Below are 19490 nucleotides of genomic sequence, written 5' to 3'. Positions count from 1 at the left end.
AGTGAAATACTCCATAAGATTGACTTAAAACAAAACATCATGTTTTCTGTGCAGCTGTGTTGACAAAGTGCACTGGGAGTATGTGTGCAAGAAGTAGCGCTCAAGTTTTAGCATAGTGAAATTAACCTGTTAGTGTTCCATATCAACAACAAAAATAAAAAGAATTTTTCTTACCTTAGCCACAGACTAACGCTAGTAGTTGTGAGTGAACTGGATGCAATGAAAAAAACACAATTTCTGTCCCAAAGAGGTTATAAAATATTATTGTAAGACATCTTCAGGGCTCTCATTCAGAGCTGCTTCTTGATTGCTTATTGCACCGATATAAATGTGCAAATTAATATCTGCCTCTATTTTCTGGGTTTATTAATGAGAAAAGCCTCGCTGTGCTGGCTCGGTTTCAAGACATGAAGGTTCTGACTGTTGTTTTCCTCCAATCCACATTTCTTTTCAACATGACAAAAGGTCTGAGACATAAATCAGTAAGTTCTTCAATTTTTTGTGTACATCAAAATTAATATATAAAAAATAAAATGAATAAAACCTATAAATATATATATATATATATGTATAGACCAGTTACTGGTAACACGGTGTACCAAGGTTTCTGCTGTTCCTGTGGTTTACATTCAGTGTAATGAGAGGTCATCGATGGTACTGACGATTTATTGGGATGTGTTGCCCCTCCTCCACATATTGCTCTGCACTGCTTTCTGAAGGAGGGTCTCCCTAACTGGCAAGAAAAATTCAGCTCATCCTTAAAACGAGAGAGAAAAGAGGATTATATGTTTTCCAGTCACATAGAGTCACTTTGTAGCACAATCAAGTAACTGTTACCTTCAGTTGTTATAAAAATGCTGCATATATCAATCTTAAATATACACTGTATATCACAAATATTAACCGAGTTGTTGTCTCTGTTCCCACACAGTATGGTTCGCTTGTTGTTCACATTTTTCTTCCCACACTCCGTAGAAATAAAGTCTGAGAGAAATGTTTTGTTCGAGGTTTGAGTGAGAAGGACAGGGACGGCTCTGAGTTTTGGATTTGTTGGAGCATTTTTGTGCTGTGAAATGACCAATTTACTTCTTAATAGAGACAGATCCTGGTGAAACATGGAGGCGGTTGCCTGCTCTGATCTCGTTTGGGATGTTGACCCCTGGGTGACCTGCCGGGGCGTTTGGAGCAGTTGAACCATGATGCCCCGGCCCAAAGCCTTCATCTGTGGAATCTGCCACCTCTCTTCTTATTTCTTTCATGTTCTTATAACTGCATATTCTTCAGCACATGAATGATTCTCTGGTTTGGCTTGTATGGTTTTTATGTGGCTCTTAAAACCATTTGGCTTTGACAAAATGGTTTTAAAAGTATCCACTTTTGGGCCACCTGTTTTTAATTTTGATTGTCTTTGCCAGTAAACTATGGTTTAATAGAAAATTATATCGATCAATCGTTTGTGTTTTACAATGGTGTGGCATATGGTGCTTTTAGCTAAAAAAAAAATTCTGTCAAATTGAATTAATAATCAATTAGAAATGTCTCCAGCTGAATGTTTATACTCTATAGCACAGATATTTAACCTGATTTTTTTTTTTAAATGTTTTTTTCAACACAAAGTGGAGTTATGGGGATTAAAATTGCAGATGGAAAACCTCCAAACACAATTTTGACTGAACAGCAAATTTTTTTTTACTGATCAGTTATCCTGATGTAAAAACAGGATGACTAATAAATAAATATTTGTGTGTTTAAATATCAAAGCGGAAGAACAGTCAGAAAACTTGATTATAACATGTTAGCTAGTTTTTCTATATAGATGAAGTACAGCAGCAGTAGCTTTTGAGCAACCACATGAACCAGTTTATTGATATTTTAATAACAAATATCATGCTTTGCAAGAAAAGTCATTCAAAAATAAAATGAGTGTAAAAATAAGTGATAAATTCATCAGATGTCCTCTGACCATGTTTTGTGAAGTGACCCTTCCTGTCTGCTGGTGGAAGTTAAACTGAGCCACCATTTCTCCTACTTCCGGTTCTGTGTTCCTAAAACAACAGGCCCCTTGTGCAACTATCAGGGGAAAAAAGACAGAGCTGTGCTTATGGACTAAGAAAGGAAATTGATTTTAGAAGTTGTCTCACACATTTCCTGTCTGACACCCTAACACAACAAAAATCTCTCATATCCATCCTGGCAAATTAGGCATTTTATTTTCTAAGGAATTAAATGTTTAGTTGCATTCATGCTAATTTTTGGGGTTTCCCCTCTTTGTGTGTGTGTGTGTGTGTGTGTTCCTCCTTTAGTTTCTTTTTTTCTGTTTTTCATTTCATTTGTTACAATTTCTTTTTTGAGCGTAAAACCTTTTTTAGCTGCCTAGAAGACCCTTCCCCCAACAGCCAGCAGAAGATGCATAGTGTGTGTGTGTGTGTGTGTGTTTCAGAAGGGTAAGAGAGGACGGACAGGGAAGCACACAGCCTACTTCACTGCTGAAAAAATGTGAAGAATTCAGGTAAAAAGGGGAAGAGAAGCTGAAGGAACCTATAGGCCATCGTAGCTTCTCATTGGCTGCTGCTGACTTCTGATTGGCTCAGAGCCGTTTCTATAGTTCCATGTATATAGAACTGTGGTTGGGTTTTTTCACTGCTCCTGTATGTAAACAGTGACTCTGCCAGCAGCCCGCCTGTCTGACCCAGATTGGCTTATTTTCCTCCTTGTCTACAATTCTGTAGTTCCATCAGATTTATCTGCAAACATCTATACACATTATGTTTATGTGTATAGATACCCCCCCCCCCCCCCCCACACACACACACACACACACTGCCCATGTAGTGTTTTGACGGGGGGTGGCTGCTGACTACATCCAGCGGGCTTTGGACGGGTGCGGGGTACAAACGAGCGTTTTGGAATGAGAGTGAACCCAAATGATGTCTCAGGCTGGTTCTGGACAGTAGGAAGAAGCTGGAATACCTGGAGAGAACGACCTGAGGCCGACCCAGGTTGTTCTGGTCATGTGGGGTCACCAGACACGTTCTTCATTTAACCAAAAAAATTATATGTTGAACAATATGTTGACAGTCACATTTCCTCCAGATTTCATGGTTATTTCTATCAATAAGTGGGTGAAAACTGAATAAATACAATTGTTAAAATTAGAGCTGCAACGAAGGACTGTTTTAGTAATCGATGAATCAATGGATTGGTTTGATGGTTAAAAAATGGTCAATTTTACAGATGTTTCATTTAACCACTTAGGCCTTTTTACACAATATTAGAAATACATCAATAGATGCAACATAACAAAGAATTGACTTTCTTTTTTAAATTAAGAACATAAACATTTTATTGCCTAAAATATGATACTACAGCATTCCTAGAGTAAATTTGAACCAGATGAACAGATAAAGATATTTTTACCTAAAATGCAAAATATGTAAAATGTAAAAAAAAAATTTTTTTTTTGCACAGTTCTGGCTTAATTACTACTGTGAATGTTTTAAAAAAAATCTGAATAATCAAGTTAATGATAAATCAATTAATAAATTAGTTGACAGTTATTTCAATAATCAATTAATATTGATTAATCATTTCAGCTCTAGTTGAAATTGTTTTCCAGTCTTTTTATTAAATAAATAATTTTCATATGTTCTTCTGTTTTAAATGTTTTAATCATTAGCTTTTCATTGGTAAAACATTTATTGTTTTCTACTTGAGGTTTAGTGAGAGTGTAATGTAGACAGTTTTAAATTATACAAACTTCAAGCAGACTCAGCTCTCTGTTAATTTGAGTTTCATATAAAATACTACATGTATTTTAAGACAAAAGCAAAGTTTAAAAAAAAGAAATTTTGTTTTTCTTTCTTTGTTCTTCTGTCTAGAAAGAATTAAAACTGGTGAATTAGGTGGGGAAAACAAACTGATCAAAACTCAGTTTAGAGAAAAATTGGAAAATGAAATGTTTAGGATATAAATGCAGGGAAAATGTCAGAAATAATTCAGCAAATCTTCCTGCAGTGTCGATGTTTCCAGCACATCACTTACTTCAAACAGCCAGAATCAAAAACTGCCTTTCAGAAACTATAAAATAAAATGAGCAGCCTTTATAAAATAGAATTTAATTTAAACTTCTCTGTTTGCACTTCTTCATTAATTTCCATTTTAGGACATCAGCCCTAAAAGACTCAAGCAACAAATCTTAAATTTATTTTAAATGCATGTTTTCATAAAGATGAAGGAGAATGCAGCGTTAGTCTTTGGACATCATAAGGCAGCTGATTGTCTCCAGAAAGTTTTAAGATTTTTATACTCTGAAAAGTTTGTCTTCCAATTTGCTTGGATGAAGGAGGCCATCTTTAAATTCACAATGTTAAAACTTCTAAACAAAACAACGAACCTTCTGGTTCACTTTTTACAAGCCGTCCTCTTGATGGAAACTAAATCTAATTTTAAATGACATGAGGAGTTGCTCTGAGCTCCAAATAAATGTTAGTAGAGATCCTAAAGTTTAGGATTTATTTTGTAGAAAAATCTCACCTGTTTTCTGTGACAAGCCATTTACATAGTGGTGGATTTAAGCGGAGGACATGACGCTAATGGAGCAGCGTGTCCTGGTGAAAGCAGTGTTTGGATGCAGGGCCGAACTGAACCCGTCAGCCTGCAGTGAGCTCTGCCTCAGTAAAGAATCTGCTGCAGTAACCAACGCTTTACGGCAGCATTCCCCTGTTCACCCACCCCCTCCTCCTCCTCCCACCTAAATCAAACTGGGATTTTCAGAGTTAAAATGGAGGCTATGCCTGCTGGTCACATGTCTGACACGACAGCATGTGCTCTGGACTCGTGCACGCGCGCACACTCACTCACTCACTCATACACACGCTGTGTGCAGACATGTATGAGCTGCTAAGAGAGGAAGCAAGATCCAGAGAGGAGGAATCCCCTCCCCCAGCAAAGATGTGTGTCACAGCTCCCTCCCCCTGAGTGGGCGTGGGCGAGTGGGGGTGTGCCGTATCACAGCTACAGGCCTGGCTCACATGGCAGGGAGGTGTGTGTTCCTAGGGAGGAGGAGCAGCAGCAGCAGCAGCAGTAGTATATATTGTTATGCTGAGTGAGATTCTTCCAGAAAACTCAGAGGAGCTTGTTGTCTTTGCAACCCAGCAAATTATTCACCCTGTTCAGAATGTGGAGGAGCGGTGTGGGGCGGCTCCTTCAGGGCTGATGGAGGTCGGTTAGCTGGAGCAGTCGGGCGGACCCCCGGGGAAACGAGGGCCCAATTATCCTAACGGAAAAGGCATTCACAGCCCGTCGTTCTGACCCCACTTGTTGCTGAAAATCTCCTTTCAGAGTATAAACCACTGAGATGATCCAGTCAGTTAATAAACTGAGAACTGAATCAACTCGGAACGTGACTGACTGAGTAAAATGTCGCCTTTAATTCTCCTAAAACAAAAAAACTAACTGTAATTGTAAATAAGGTGACCTGAGCACAATACTTTTAGTACTCAAATCTTTGAAACTTCTTAGTTTCAAAGATTTGAAACTATCTTTGAAACGCTCTTGCTTATGACAGAATTGTATTAAGTCACTATCTGCATTTTTAGTTTGTTATTTTAGAGTATAATCTGTCTGAAAATGAGTGAATGTCAGCCGAGCTGTTAGTTACTGTAGCTTTGTGGCTCGCGTTAATTTAGTCTAACGTTTTTCCTCAAACTTCCGTCCTGAATAAACGTCACAAACGTGCAAAATGAATTCATTAGTAAACATAAAGAGCTTTGTGTCCATGTGAAGGAAAGAGGAATCCCCTCTGGTGGGCAGAAACATAAACCACTGCTACACTCAGTTAGTTTTATATACAGCAGTCCTCTGTGACTATATTATTTATTATTATTTTTTAGGTATTTTACGCTGTGCATCATGGTCCGGGAGCTGATCATTGTGTTTGCAGCATCCACAAGTTTGATAGAAAACTTTTATGTCATGAATGCTCAGAAAACTCCTCAGATTCTTTTAAGCTCATTTTAAGCTTATTTCTTTTGAGCTTATTTAATGTAAACAAGCTCTCATCATATCTGATGAGTAGTATAGATATGTCTTTGATCAATGTTTTATATATTTTTGATCAAATAACTGTGAATCTAAACTGGGGGGAGGGGTAGAATGAAAAAGCACTGAACAACAAGAATGAGACAATGCTCTAAAGGTTGGGTTGGTAGAATGCAGAGACGCCATCGTTTAGCTGATCCTTTGCTCCTGCAATGACACACAGAAAAAAAAAATAGGAATTTAGACTCTTTAACCTTATTTTTTTTAAACAAACATATCTAATTAAATCGACTGTAGAGTCACATTTCCTGCCCGGTAGAAACTGAGGCCCAGAGCTGAAGGATTTAACACTGCAGAGGTTTGATATGCTGAAGGCTCAGCAGCCGGTGTGGAGCTCGGAGACGCAGTGTGACTCAGTTCGCCCTCTGCTGGCCGAACCTGCAATAGCTTCACGAGATCCAGGGAGGCGAGGCACTGAAATGTGTGGACTGAAGACGGGCCCCTCTCCGTGCTGCTTCTCGATTGGCTGCTGTTGGCCCCGCCCCTTTTCTCACAGACTCACAACAAAGCGGGGGTTGCTCTGACTCGTCCGCTGCTTTTACGCAGCAGGAGCTCTGTTCTTCCTTCAGCCCGGTTGGTTCCGAGGTGTCAGGGTCTCCATTTCAGCCTGATGCGACCAAACAAAGAGTCAGATGAAAAAAAAACGAAAAAATGTTGAGGGGGGGACCCCATAAAAGATCTTTAAATATGGATTATGACTGATTTCTGATTAATTGTTCTGAAAAATCAACTATAGTTCCCCCTGTAATATATATATTTGACATATAATAAATTATTAGGATATTTAGAGACATTTTACTAACCACTTAAAAATTGTTATTGTTATATAATTAAACCAATGTTAACAGTCTGCTCAGTTGAAATTCTTTTTCCTTTAATATTAAAGAAATATTAATAAATTAGTCCTAGAATCTTACTCTTGATGCCAAAATTATGATTAACATTAATGTTAAAAGAAAATAAAGTGAGAAACCCTTTTTCTGAAAATGCATTTCATATTCCATAACTGTATGGAATACTGTTACAAAACAGAGTGTCTGAAGTAAAATACTGTTAAATGAAAAACACATCAAATAGATTTTTCCTTCTACCTAAGTTATTTATAGATACATTATAAAGTTTTTGGTCAAAATAAGGGGGCAAAAAAATGATGAAAAGATTCTGGTTTTGCCTGCAAAAGCTTTTAATTTTTTGTCTGCTTCAATAATATTTCTTAGATGTTTGTAAACATTAGGAAGTTGCTTTTAAGGTGAGTGGACGAATCATTAAGCAAAATTGTTATAATTGTAATTTATTGTGGAACTTAATACAGATTGGCATTATTCTGAATTTTGCCTTTTGAAAAACCAAACTTGGTTTTTAGTTACTTTAGTTTCCAAAACTCTTTTTAATTGACAAGGTTTTTTTCCCCTCTCTATGTTTTATCAAAGTGAGTTTTAATCAAATCAGTTCCATCTTATTTTTAAAAGAATTTGTTCTTCTTAATCTTCTGGCTTTTTCGGTTTGTTTTTGTTGATTTCTTTAGTTGGACTTTGACATGTTTAAGTGCAAAACAATCAAACTTAAGAAATTTTGAGGATTTTCTTTTTCATATTGAATTTAGTTCAATTTAAACCTATTTTTAAATGGTACCTTAAAGTAATGTGAGACAATTCTCCTTAAAGAAACAACCCTGTTGCTTTATTTTACAAACAATTATATTTTTTTTGTTTTGTTGTGTTATAGGGCCAGGACTTATTGAAGAGAAACCTTCCAACATTGTAGTAACCGTCCTGTGACACGGTTGATTTTTAAAAAGAGACAATGAAAAGACGACAGTCGTGTATTTCTATACTTTGGGATAATATTTCCTGTTTCACTGACGTCTCATATTTTTCTTGGCTGGATTCCAAAAACAAAACTTCTCCTAAATGACTTCAAATCTTCTCCAGGATCTGTTCCTGTCTGGTGGATCATCGAGGTTCTACTTCCGGGGAACATTGAGAGTTTTAATTCTGAGAGGGGAAAAAAAACCAAACAGTTCAAGGAACCACATTAAGACGTCGTCGTCTCGTTTTTGGCGCTCTTTGTGAATGGGGAGGCGCGCTCGTGCTGTTCACTGTGCGCGCGGACAGCGGCAGGTATTCAGAGCCGCGGGTCGAGAGGAGATGATGGACAAGAGGCGTTTCCAACACCTTTGGCCTAAAGGCGTTGCTGCTTTAAGTGAACCTGTTTTATACTGGAACTGTGTGAAACTATTGCTTTAAATTCAAACTGCAGTAAGCTCTACTAGCGCTTACAGCGTGTATTTCATTTATTGATTTTGGACGGGACGGGTAGTTGCGAGTTTCTTCTCCACACCACAGATCTCATTGTACCTACATTTCCTCTAGATTCTGTTTATAATCCCTGTAGATTCAGTAAGCTTGATATTGCGTTTCCCCCAGTCAGTGCATGTGAAGCGGGTGAAGCTATCAGCTCCAACAGTCTCACATGTATGGCCCCATTGTTCATGTAGTTTAGCATGTGCGCGTTTCCGCCTCCTTCGCAGGCGCTTCGTGCTTTTTCTGGTGAATTCTCTAAGTCACGTGACAGTCCACTCTCGTAGTAATGGGCGTTGCCTGCTCAAGATGGCGGTTTGCTGGCTCCCACATGTATGTACCCTGTGTGCGAACAAGAGCCGGGCGGGAGGAGAAGGGAGGCGGTGTTGAATTTCAGCAGATTTTCGCTGTCTTACCGTTCGCTCTTCGTCCGCATCGTTACTGGGATTTTTCAACATATGGTTTTGTTAGTTATTGATGTTCTAAGTGAGTAAAAAATGTAGTTAGGATCCTGGTTCGGTTCAAGGCTCGTGACCCGGCCTGTGACCTTCTCACAGAGTAGTGGTGCATACAGCCGGTCCCATCCCCACTCATTCCACTTGGGCTTCGTGTTGAGGAGCCTTCTGTCCACTAACATGGCTTCCTGTGGCTCTGCTGTTACTCAGTCGTGTCCGCGCGCCTTCATGAGCGCAAAATGGCGAGAGGAAAGGGAGGAGGCGTAAGGGCTACCAGGTTTTCACGAGTTGATCATTTCATTTATTCTTTGGCTTCTTAGTCTTTAGAAAATACTCTGACCACATCACACCTCGACGTCACAGGCTCGTTCAGCGTAGCACGTGCGTCTTGGGCAGACTTGAGCCACAGGCTTTGTAGTTTCCTCCCAATCTGCTGTTTTAATTCATAGCAAAAGTCTTACAGACTCAACTTGGAGTTGACAATTAGGTTGTGTTATTTACTGAAACTGGGACTAAAGTTGCTGCTTTGACTGCTTGATGTAATGATGCGGAGTCAGGCGCCCCCTTTCAAAATGGAGACGCTCCTTAAAATGGAGGCGTGCAGCTGGGGGAGGGTGGTGGTGGTGAACACAACCTGAACTTTGACCCATGGCACCCCCCCTCTCCTTTGGCCTTAATGAATTCCAGACCTGAAGCCTCTCTGTCTTCACCATGATTCTCACCCTGTCTAAATTCCATTTTCTCTCATAATTTGGATTTAATGAAAACAAAAAGTGACAGTTGCAGATCATTTTTTGATTAACAGCAGCATTTAATCATATTTTTATACCAAGAGTTATAAAAATGAACGTGTTTTGTGGTGTTGTTTTTTGACGTTTCATAGCTGTACCCTTGCATGTCCAACATTAAAACACACCTCGTGTGTGTTTTCTCAACTCTTTGTTTGTCCGACCAACTCAAATCATTTTTCTGTTTAAAAATCTTCTAATTAAATCCATTTTTAGCTATCAGGGAAAACCCCTAAAAAGGAATGAACAGGAGCAACAGAGATCAGAAAGTGACAAAGGGGGCTGGAAAACAGACACAACAAGCAAACAGCCTGCAGAACAGAAACTATAAAGATTTAACCCTCTGCATATGGAGTGGTTATGTTTTTACAGAAATGTATTTAATCATGTAGCAGACATCACCTTTTAAAAATCTAAATGGAATTAATTTAGTTTACTTCCCTTCACAGCTTTAGCAGGTCTTAAAATCAGATGTAGGGATGTTCAGATCTTTATTTATTTATTTCTTTATTTTAAAACAATGCAAAGTTCTGTTTTGGATTAAAAATAATTCATAAAATTGGCTGTTAAAACGTATATTTTTTCAGAAGTCTTGTGGTTTTTCCAGATGAATCCTGACTAATGTAAGCTGTAATGTTTTGTTCTGAGGCTTTCAAACGTTTCAAACTTGTTTGTTTTGTCCTGTGCTGAACTTTATGTTTGAACACGTTTACCGAGGCGTGTGGCGTCCATGCAGCGCTCCGGGTTAAATGTCTGACCTTACGGTGAACTTGCAGAACATGGTTGATTCTTGTCCTGTCTGCCATTGCCATACAAACAATGCTGAAGTTTGCAACGTGGTATAGATGTTTATTCTTTCTATTTTTTAGGAATCTGTGTGAAATGTTACATTTATGCTGATCTGGCATGTGATACATCCAGTATTCCATTTTCACATTTTGAAAACCTTCTAAGGACCAACTGAGAGGCTATATTTGCTTTCTTTTACTTTGACTAGACTAGATGGAGCGTTACTGAATGGTTGTTAATATGGCAGCACAGCTAGCATGCATGTTAGCCTGTGTTTAGTTTCCTCTGTCTGCTTGCTCTGCAGCTATAGCAATAAAATATTTATCTTTCATTTTTATGCTGCTTAGATAGCTCTTATAAAATATTAAGCCCCTGCACTTCTGTGCTTTTGTGTCGGGCCCCCACTCCTGCTTTCTACCAGGGGACATTTGAGAGCAAACTGTGTTCTAATTGTTTGGTGTGGTAATGACAGCAGATGAACTTGTCGGCATGTTGTCTGAATGAGCTCCCTGGTTCTTTCTCTGGACTCTCATGTTAACACCTTTCCTGCCCAGACTGAGTTACAACTCAGAATGAAACATGTGAGAACGCCACACAGTCGCATAAGGAAACCGACGGGGTGGATTACAGAGACAAATATTCTTATTTCAAAATTGATGAAGGAGTCTCTCTACTGTTGGTAGGTTGGGCAACTGGACGTGTTTTGGAGAAAGTTTGAGCTGGAAGCGCATCGACTGTGTTGGACAAACTCCTCTATGAAGTTCCAGCCTGGAATAAAATGTTGAATTTTGTCCTAAAAGGCTAATTTAACACTTAAAAGTGGTGAGCTGAATGTGTTCTTCAAATATTGAGGATGTGTTTATGTGGACTAAAATTGTTCTGGTTTATCCTACTGTGTTAATTGCAGCATTATGGGATGCCACATTATAAACCACGACCCAGACCGTCTATTCATTCTGATCTGATCTCTCAGGCCACAAATACATGTTTGTAATTTACAGAGCACATCTGGAAAAGGTTCTGAGCGGTGTGAGTGATAACTGGCTTGAATCAAAGAGTAGTTCCTGACATGACTTGTGCCAACAGTACTGCACACACACAGTGGGGCTGTTGCTGGGATGTTTGTCACTCCCCTTCTTTCCAGAAACAGAAGTCTTGCTATTATTGCAAATCTGAGGATGTCTGTAAAAACGGAATGAATAGGAGTGACTAAGATGAGAAATTGACAAAGGGGGTTGGAAAGCAGACAAAATAAGCAAACAAGCTGAACAAAAAAGTTCAGCACATGTAACAGGTGATCCGTTTTGTTTTTTGGCAGATGAATGACTATGACATAACATGACATGATGGGATTCCATGTTTATTTGCTTAAATGGCATACCAGTTTTACACATCTTGAAAGCAGCTTGTGACGGGGTCAGCCGGGTCCTGGCACCAGATCTGGACAGTGTCGTCAGCCTGGGTGAGATCTGGTATTGACATGTGATCTGCACCGGGGCCACTCCTAGACCATCCTACCTGGCGGCCGGAGGGTTTTTCATGGAGGCACAAAACTAGAGAATGAAACCAGTAAAAGTGCGATATTTCAATAAGTGAAGAGAGCCACAGAGCCACTTTTGGCCCCAGACCTGCAGGATGCAGAGTTGTGGTCCGGCAGACGAAAACTGATCCTCTTTGAAATGAAAAGTGCAGCCCTTTAATTTTTAATTCATTGTTAAAGTAAAACTGTGTTCCGGTTAGTTATGGGTCTGAGTCACCGCATATCACTTTAAGAAACTGATTTATTATCTTTTCAGTACTTTGACCTTCTGAAGAATTGGCTCAGTATCTCCAGTAGAAGTAGTCACCAGCTTCAGATGAATTGGGATTCCCGTCTCCAACAGGACAACAGCTTCTGCCTGCAGCTTCTGCCTGCAGCAGCCCCAGCAGCTGTTTTCAGGGTGTTGGCAGAAGGTGTGGTCAGGCTCCAGCATGCTGGCTCCTCCTACAGGGGTGTGGCGCTGAGTGTTAGAGTGTTACTAGTGTTACTGGCAGTGGAGAAACATGGGGTGGAGGGGAGGTGCAGGGGGAACTAGTGACTGCAGCTTATTGGCCCCTTCAGATGTCTACCAGATCCAATTGGAGGACAGAGCATCATGAGAGATCCCGCCCACCCTGAAGCTGTTGGATGGTCGGACCTGTCAGCTCTGTAACTCTGCTGAGCGTATTGTTGTTCTGCTGCTGCTGTTAAAGCAGCAGCCGCCTTTTTTTTTTACATGTTTATTATGCTGATGTTGGTTTTCTCTCTGTATAGTAACAACTATTTTTATGGCTCCACTGGTTCTGGTTCCAGTGTTTCGTCTCAACCATAATAGAGCATCAATAAGTTGAAAAATATTGTCTCACATAGTCAAACTAAATCCTTTCCAAAGTCCAATCAGCACCTCTGGGTGGGTGGGTTGGGTGGTCTTTGTTGTGTGTCAGGTCACTTTGCTGTTGGACTGATGAACTGGTACAGATAAGCCCCACCCCCCAGAATCTTCCACCATCTTGATAGTTTTCTCAGCTGTATTTATTGCTGCCTGCTCGTGATCAGATCACCCAACCGATGTTGGTTCCAGCTTAGACAGAGGTGAAAGATTTTCCATATCTTTTTTTAGCCAGTGGTCTTATTACACCCAGCCCCCCTATCACTGCCCACCCCCTGTCTGAAGAGCTGTGACCCTTGACCTTTAAACCAAAGCCTTTTCTACTTTTTCTTCTCTGTGTTCTCTCTGTTTTGTTCCTTTCATCACCGGTTCTTTGTGTCATGAGAAGCTGGAGCTGAATGCTCCTCCTGACACATGGAGCATAAATGTTTCACTCTGCTGAAGATGCATGCTCATCTGGTAGAAGGTTCTAATGCAACTAAAAAAAACATATGATTTTATTTTACCTGAACTGTTATGTTGATCCTTTCATGTATGTTTGAGAAATCCTTCAATCTTCCATGGCAACCATTGGGGTTCTTGCTCTCATGGAGCTCCTCCTTGGAGCTGCAGATTCCAGCTGAGCTTCTGCCCCACACAGCACCCTTCCCTTTCACCTTCCCCACTCAGCTCCTTCAGACTAGTGGCAGTAGCAATTAGCAAACACCTGCTAGACTGGAGTCTGCTGAGCTCATCATACAAATGACTTCTCAGTTCAGTGTTTGTAGAAACGTTAAAGGCTATAATGGAGAAACATTGTTGTGAGGCGTCTTGTCGAAAAGAGCAGGAGCTTCTTAAAGAGACAGAGGTTCAGTTTCAAGGCGTTAAATTGCTAAGTCCAATTTCCTTTAAGTCATGTTTGCGATATGCAGCATTTTTATAGCACAGTTACTTCATAGTGCTATAAAATGGCACTATGTGCCTGGATTATACATGATGCTGCATCTTTAAATGTTCCCATGTCTTGATTCCTGGTGTCCTTTTCAAACTGCCACAGTTAGTTAAACTCTATGAGTGTTTATAGAATATTCATCGGTGAAGCCATCTTCTTGAGTCAAAGATCAGGGTGTTATAGTGTTGAAGTCTGGATCAGTCTGGATATGAAGGCTTTCTAATCTATTCTGTTAATTAGTAGTGGGGCTCAATTTAAAATTTTGATAAAGTTAATCGCAGTGTCTGTAATTAAGTGAAATTTATCCCATAGTAATCGAACGATTTATTCACAAAATAAACATTTTCAATTCAAAAATCTTTTTGCTGTTGCTGAATTAATTAGCATATTAGCTCAGTAACAAAGATATTAATTGTTTGTAATCTGTTCTTGTACCATCAGATTGGAGCAAAGTGTTGTTCCATCCATTCAGGTTCCCAGTGTTTCAGGAACTCCTGATCATGGATGGAACTTCTTTAGAAATGTGGACTGGGAACGCTGACATTGTCAATGTTACCTGGTTAGCATTGAGATGCTATTTTAGGCTTGAAAAGCTTCACTGTTAGGCTAACTCCTTTTAGCACAGCTTGAACACAACAGAAGTCTTTTCCAGCGTCCCATCAGATCGTTTTTTTAAAAAACTAAATTAACCGGCAGTAGGCCGAGAGAAGCGGCTTTATCGCCCATCGCTGTTGTTTGCACACTTGGGCATCAGTTTTGTCGCACCAAAAACACATGAGCACAATGGTTCTGGCTCAGGATTCTTGTATGTTCTTCTTTTTTTTTTTTTTTAAAGAGAGACTAATTGCGTTAAAATTAATTAATTAATTGTAATTAGACAATCAAAGTGAATGTGTTCAAGAACCAACTCTAAACCTAATGTCACAGCCTTATCTCATCCTGGACTAATATCCTGTAGCACGCCTATGTGGACAAGTTGCTGTTCTTTCCCATTCAGCAGCTTCATCGCTGATCCTTTCACTCTGATGTTTCCTCCATTAAATGAAAATTTCTGAACAAAAAAACTAAAAGAAGTCATTTAAAATAGCATAGCAGGAGTTTGTAATGTTGCTCTGGAACTGTTTCAGTGTTTTTCATTCACTCTTGTAAAAAGCTTCAATGTATGGATCAGTTGTATGATCCATCTGTACCATCCACATCCATCCACAATGGTCACTGCCTGCACCCAGCTGAGCATCAATAGGTTTAAACGGCCACCCCCACTCATACCAGAACACTCCCCCACCCGAACGCTAAACTCCCAGGAGGCGTTACCATGGATATCGTCTTTGTGTCCCTCAGATACCTGGCAGCCCCAATGGGAAGATCTGTCATCATTTTGATTCTTGGCTCTGTCATGGCCTTACCACCAAACCTGGACAAAGCACAGAGAGTCAGAGCCACTGCCACATTTAATAAAACTATGCACATGGAACATTGGTCTTATCAGCACCTGAACACTCTTCATCCTCCCCCCATGCCACTGGAAGCCATCAGTGCCCTGGTCACCATCAAAGAACTTGTTTGACCCCTACCATTACCACCTGCTGACTCACAGCTTATACCATAGGCTGAAACCATGGAAACAGCCCAAGAATGGGCTGGATAAGAAGACAGACTGATAAGGAAACCACAGGCCTTGGAGTATGTGCTCTGTCACCAACTTGCTATTGGTTCTGGTGATCCTCCCATTAAAGTTAGCGGCCAGCAGTGATGAGTCCACTTCGTTTGAAACACAGTGGCTGAGTTGGGTTGTTATGCACAGAGCTGGTGTTCTGCATGAATCACTGTCAGACCAGCAGAGGAAATGTTCAGAAATACATTTGATTAGAGTTTGCATATCTTTTATTACATTATTCAGTTAAAGCAGACATGGGCAAACTACGGCCCCCGGGCCGTATACGGCCCGTTAGGCTTTTTAATCCGGCCCGCCGAACTTGTCCAAATTATCGTAAAAACCCATGGATGTGTAAAATCCTGATTCATTTCCCTTTCCCCTGCAATACCCTCGTTTCCCCGATAGACGGCGCACTAGTCTAGACACACTTTCCAGCTGACATTTCCCCCCTTCGGTAAAAATGAGCGGACCAAAGAAAAGAAAAGTGGACACTGAGTGCCGAGTGTTTAAAAAGGAGTGGACAACAAAATATTTTTTTACTGATGTCCGATCAACGGCTGTATGTTTGATATGCCAAGAAACGGTTGCAGTTTTCAAAGAGTACAATATCAGCCGTCACTTTGCCACAAAGCATGCTAACTATGCTAGCAAGCAGTCAGCACAGGAACGGGCGGCTACTGCTCAGAGGTTGGCAGCTAATTTACAGACTCAGCAGAATTTTTTTCACCGACAAACTGCGATCCAGGAGTCAAGTACCAAGGCAAGTTTTTTGCTGGCATTCAAGTTAGCAAAGGCTAGCAAGCCTTTATCCGAAGGCGAGTTTTTGAAAGAATGCATAGTAGACACAGCAGATCTCTTGTGTCCGGAAAGCAAAGGCAAGTTTGAAAAAATCAGCTTGTCACGCAGGACAGTGACTCGGCGTGTGGAACTGATTGACGAAGATCTAGTCAGCGAGTTAAACAAAAAAGCGGAGTCCTTTAATTTATATTCACTAGCACTGGATGAAAGCAACGACATGAAAGACACTGCTCAGCTCCTAATTTTTATCCGAGGGATAAATGACAGTTTTGAGATAACGGAGGAGCTTTTGAGCATGGAATCGCTGAAGGGGAAAACGCGAGGAGAGGACTTATATGAACAGGTGTCTGCTGTCATCGAGAGAATGAAGCTGCCTTGGAGTAAACTTGCCGGTGTCACCACGGATGGATCGCCAAATTTAACTGGAAAAAACGTTGGGTTGCTGAAGAGAATCCAAGATAAAGTGAAAGAAGAAAACCCTGACCAGGATGTTATTTTTCTTCACTGCATCATTCATCAAGAATCTCTGTGTAAGTCTGTATTGCAGCTTAATCATGTTGTGGATCCAGTTGTAAAACTTGTTAACTTCATACGAGCAAGGGGACTTAATCACTGTCAGTTCATTGCGTTCCTAGAGGAAACCGATGCGGATCACCACGACTTACTTTACCACTCTCGTGTCCGCTGGTTAAGTTTGGGGAAAGTCTGCCAACGAGTGTGGGAGCTCAAAGAGGAGATTCGTTCGTTTTTGGAGCTAATGGGGAAATCCGACGAATTCCCTGAGCTGAGCGATGAGGACTGGCTTTGTGACTTTGCGTTTGCTGTGGACATATTGTCACACATGAATGAGCTGAACGTTAAGCTGCAGGGGAAAGATCAGTTTGTGCACGATATGTACACAAATGTGAGAGCCTTCAAATCCAAGCTGATTTTATTCTCCAGGCAAATGTCAAACAAATCTTTCGCTCATTTTCCCACACTGGCCATGCAAAAGGCCACCCGAAACGTGAAGAAATACTGCAAATCACTGGACGACATGCACAGAGAATTCTGCCGTCGGTTCACTGATTTTGAAAAAATTGAAAAGTCACTTCAGCTGGTGTCCTGTCCCCTGTCACAAGACCCCGAAACAGCACCGCATGAGCTGCAATTGGAGCTGATCGATCTTCAGTCTGACTCCGTCTCAAAAGAGAAGTTCCGATCTCTTAAACTGAATGACTTTTACGCTTCACTTAACGAAGCCACATTTCCAAACCTCCGGAGGACGGCACAGAAGATGCTGGCATTGTTTGGCTCGACCTACGTGTGTGAGCAGACTTTCAGCGTCATGAACATCAACAAAGCCCGATACAGATCCCGGTTAACTGACCAACACCTCAGATCTATTCTGAGAATTGCCACAACAAAACTAACTCCAGACTTTGATGCACTGGCAAAAAAAGGAGAACAACAACACTGTTCCCACTGAAATGTGAGTTTTTCTACTGTTATGAAAAAAATAGCAACTTGCGCATTTACGCACAGCAGCGGTATACAGTAGCTTAATTAACATGCCGCACATCGCTCTCATTTTAAAGACCCCTTCCTTTCGTTGGGTAATAATATGTTCTGAATGTTGAAAGTGATTCCATTGATTTTTTTTCCCACTAAATGTTGATTTCTTTAAATTTTTTTTAATACATTTCAATCCCCAGGTTTAATCAATTACATTGCTTGTCCAAATGCTCCTGGCCCGGCCCCTCTGTCAAATTTTAGAACCCATTCTGGCCCGCAAGTCAAAAAGTTTGCCCACCCCTGAGTTAAAGTCTAACTTGACTTTGCACCTTTTCTCTGCTCATCATGTTGTTTCTCTGTTGGTTTCTCATGTCTGTTTTTCTTCTGCCCACAGGACCAGAAAACTGCAGATCAGAAACATTCCACCTCACCTCCAGTGGGAGGTTAGTTCCTGTTTCGTCATAAACACACTGGTTCTGACCTCTGCACTCACACTGCCAACCGCCCTCATCTTATCGCTCCTCTGGTTTGAATCCAGTCTGGCTGCAGCCTGTCTGGCTCGGCCAAGAGAGTCAAATCTAAAGATGTTAAATTCCAGAAGTTTTCCCCCCCGATTTAGTTGAGGAAAAAAAAACAAAAACCAATGAATGAATAAAATAATAAAAAATAGGTTTGATAAATGAAATGAAATGAAAAAGTTCCAAACGGAATATGATGCAGAAGCAAATACAAACCTCCTATTCTATATTATCAGGTACCTTTATGATTTGTATATTTTTTGAAACCAGAGTTTTTCACCTGTTATGTAACAGAACTCTCCTCAGCTATGTTTTGGGCAGTTTGCTGCAGAGATGAATCCTGTGTCAGACATTTTCCATCCAGATTCACCCTGCTGCCCTGCTTCTCGCTCTGCTGCATGTTATGCCCCAGGCAGGGGTGGGTGTTTCTCTGGGTGTCTCAGCTTTGTCTCCCAGTCCAAACGCTTTGTTGGAAGCTCTGTTACAGTGATGTTTTTTACATCTTTTTACAGCAACTAGTTGCTGTAAAAAGATGTTTCAGTCATATACCTTTAAATCAAACGGCTCAAATCATTAAGATAGGTGTCTTGTGTAACTTGGTGTTGCCTCATGCTGTGGTCTGAAAACATTTAACTAAACTACAATTAGTCCAACGTATGGCATTGCACTGAATTATTCCATTTACACAAATATTATCAATATGCATAGTTATTAGGTTGGACCTTGGTTAAAAATAAATTGCCCTTTTTTAAAATAAATTTTTAAGTATGTAAGATACGAAATGTTTTATATAATCCACTTTTATTTATCCATATTTGACACAATTTTAATACAAGACATTCTATAAAAGGTTGTTTTGCTTTTTCCACCTTGCAGCAAGAATGCTGGACATCAGTCTGTTTGAACTTTTAAAAGAGCCCTGCTTAGTTATTTTAGTTATTTTATTACATAAGGTGCTATAATTGTGCCTTTACAAATTAGTAGTGTGTTACTACTGTTATGTTGAGTATGTGTAACTGTTTCTGTAATAAATCTATATATTTTTTTGATGTGGACCCCGGGAAGGGTTTTCTTTAGAAACGTCTTCATCTAAGAATCGTTCCTGTCATAAATGTCGGCTGAACAGCAGCCTGCGTTTGTTCTGTCAATGACCGCTGGCTGCAAGCGGTTTGTGATACTATTTATAATATTGCTTTTCTCACTGCAACAACTTGCCTCAATCATTAAGTAATACTGAGTTTGTACGTTTGTTG

At 40.2% G+C, this 19490-nt stretch overlaps 1 protein-coding gene across 1 annotated transcript in view; it reads left to right on the top strand.

The window, feature by feature from the left end:
• igf2bp1 (insulin-like growth factor 2 mRNA binding protein 1) overlaps positions 1–19490 on the top strand; it is a 50028-nt gene that overhangs the window by 14720 nt on the left and 15818 nt on the right. The window contains exon 3 of the mRNA XM_028024139.1: positions 18114–18162. Coding sequence (XP_027879940.1) covers positions 18114–18162 — 49 coding nt within the window. The remainder of the gene's footprint in view (positions 1–18113; positions 18163–19490) is intronic.

This window comes from Xiphophorus couchianus, chromosome 7 (assembly GCF_001444195.1).
Source record: "Xiphophorus couchianus chromosome 7, X_couchianus-1.0, whole genome shotgun sequence".
Taxonomy (NCBI): domain Eukaryota; kingdom Metazoa; phylum Chordata; class Actinopteri; order Cyprinodontiformes; family Poeciliidae; genus Xiphophorus; species Xiphophorus couchianus.
The sequence above is the reverse complement of the archived record's forward strand: the minus strand, read 5'-3'. Positions and strand labels throughout refer to the sequence as shown.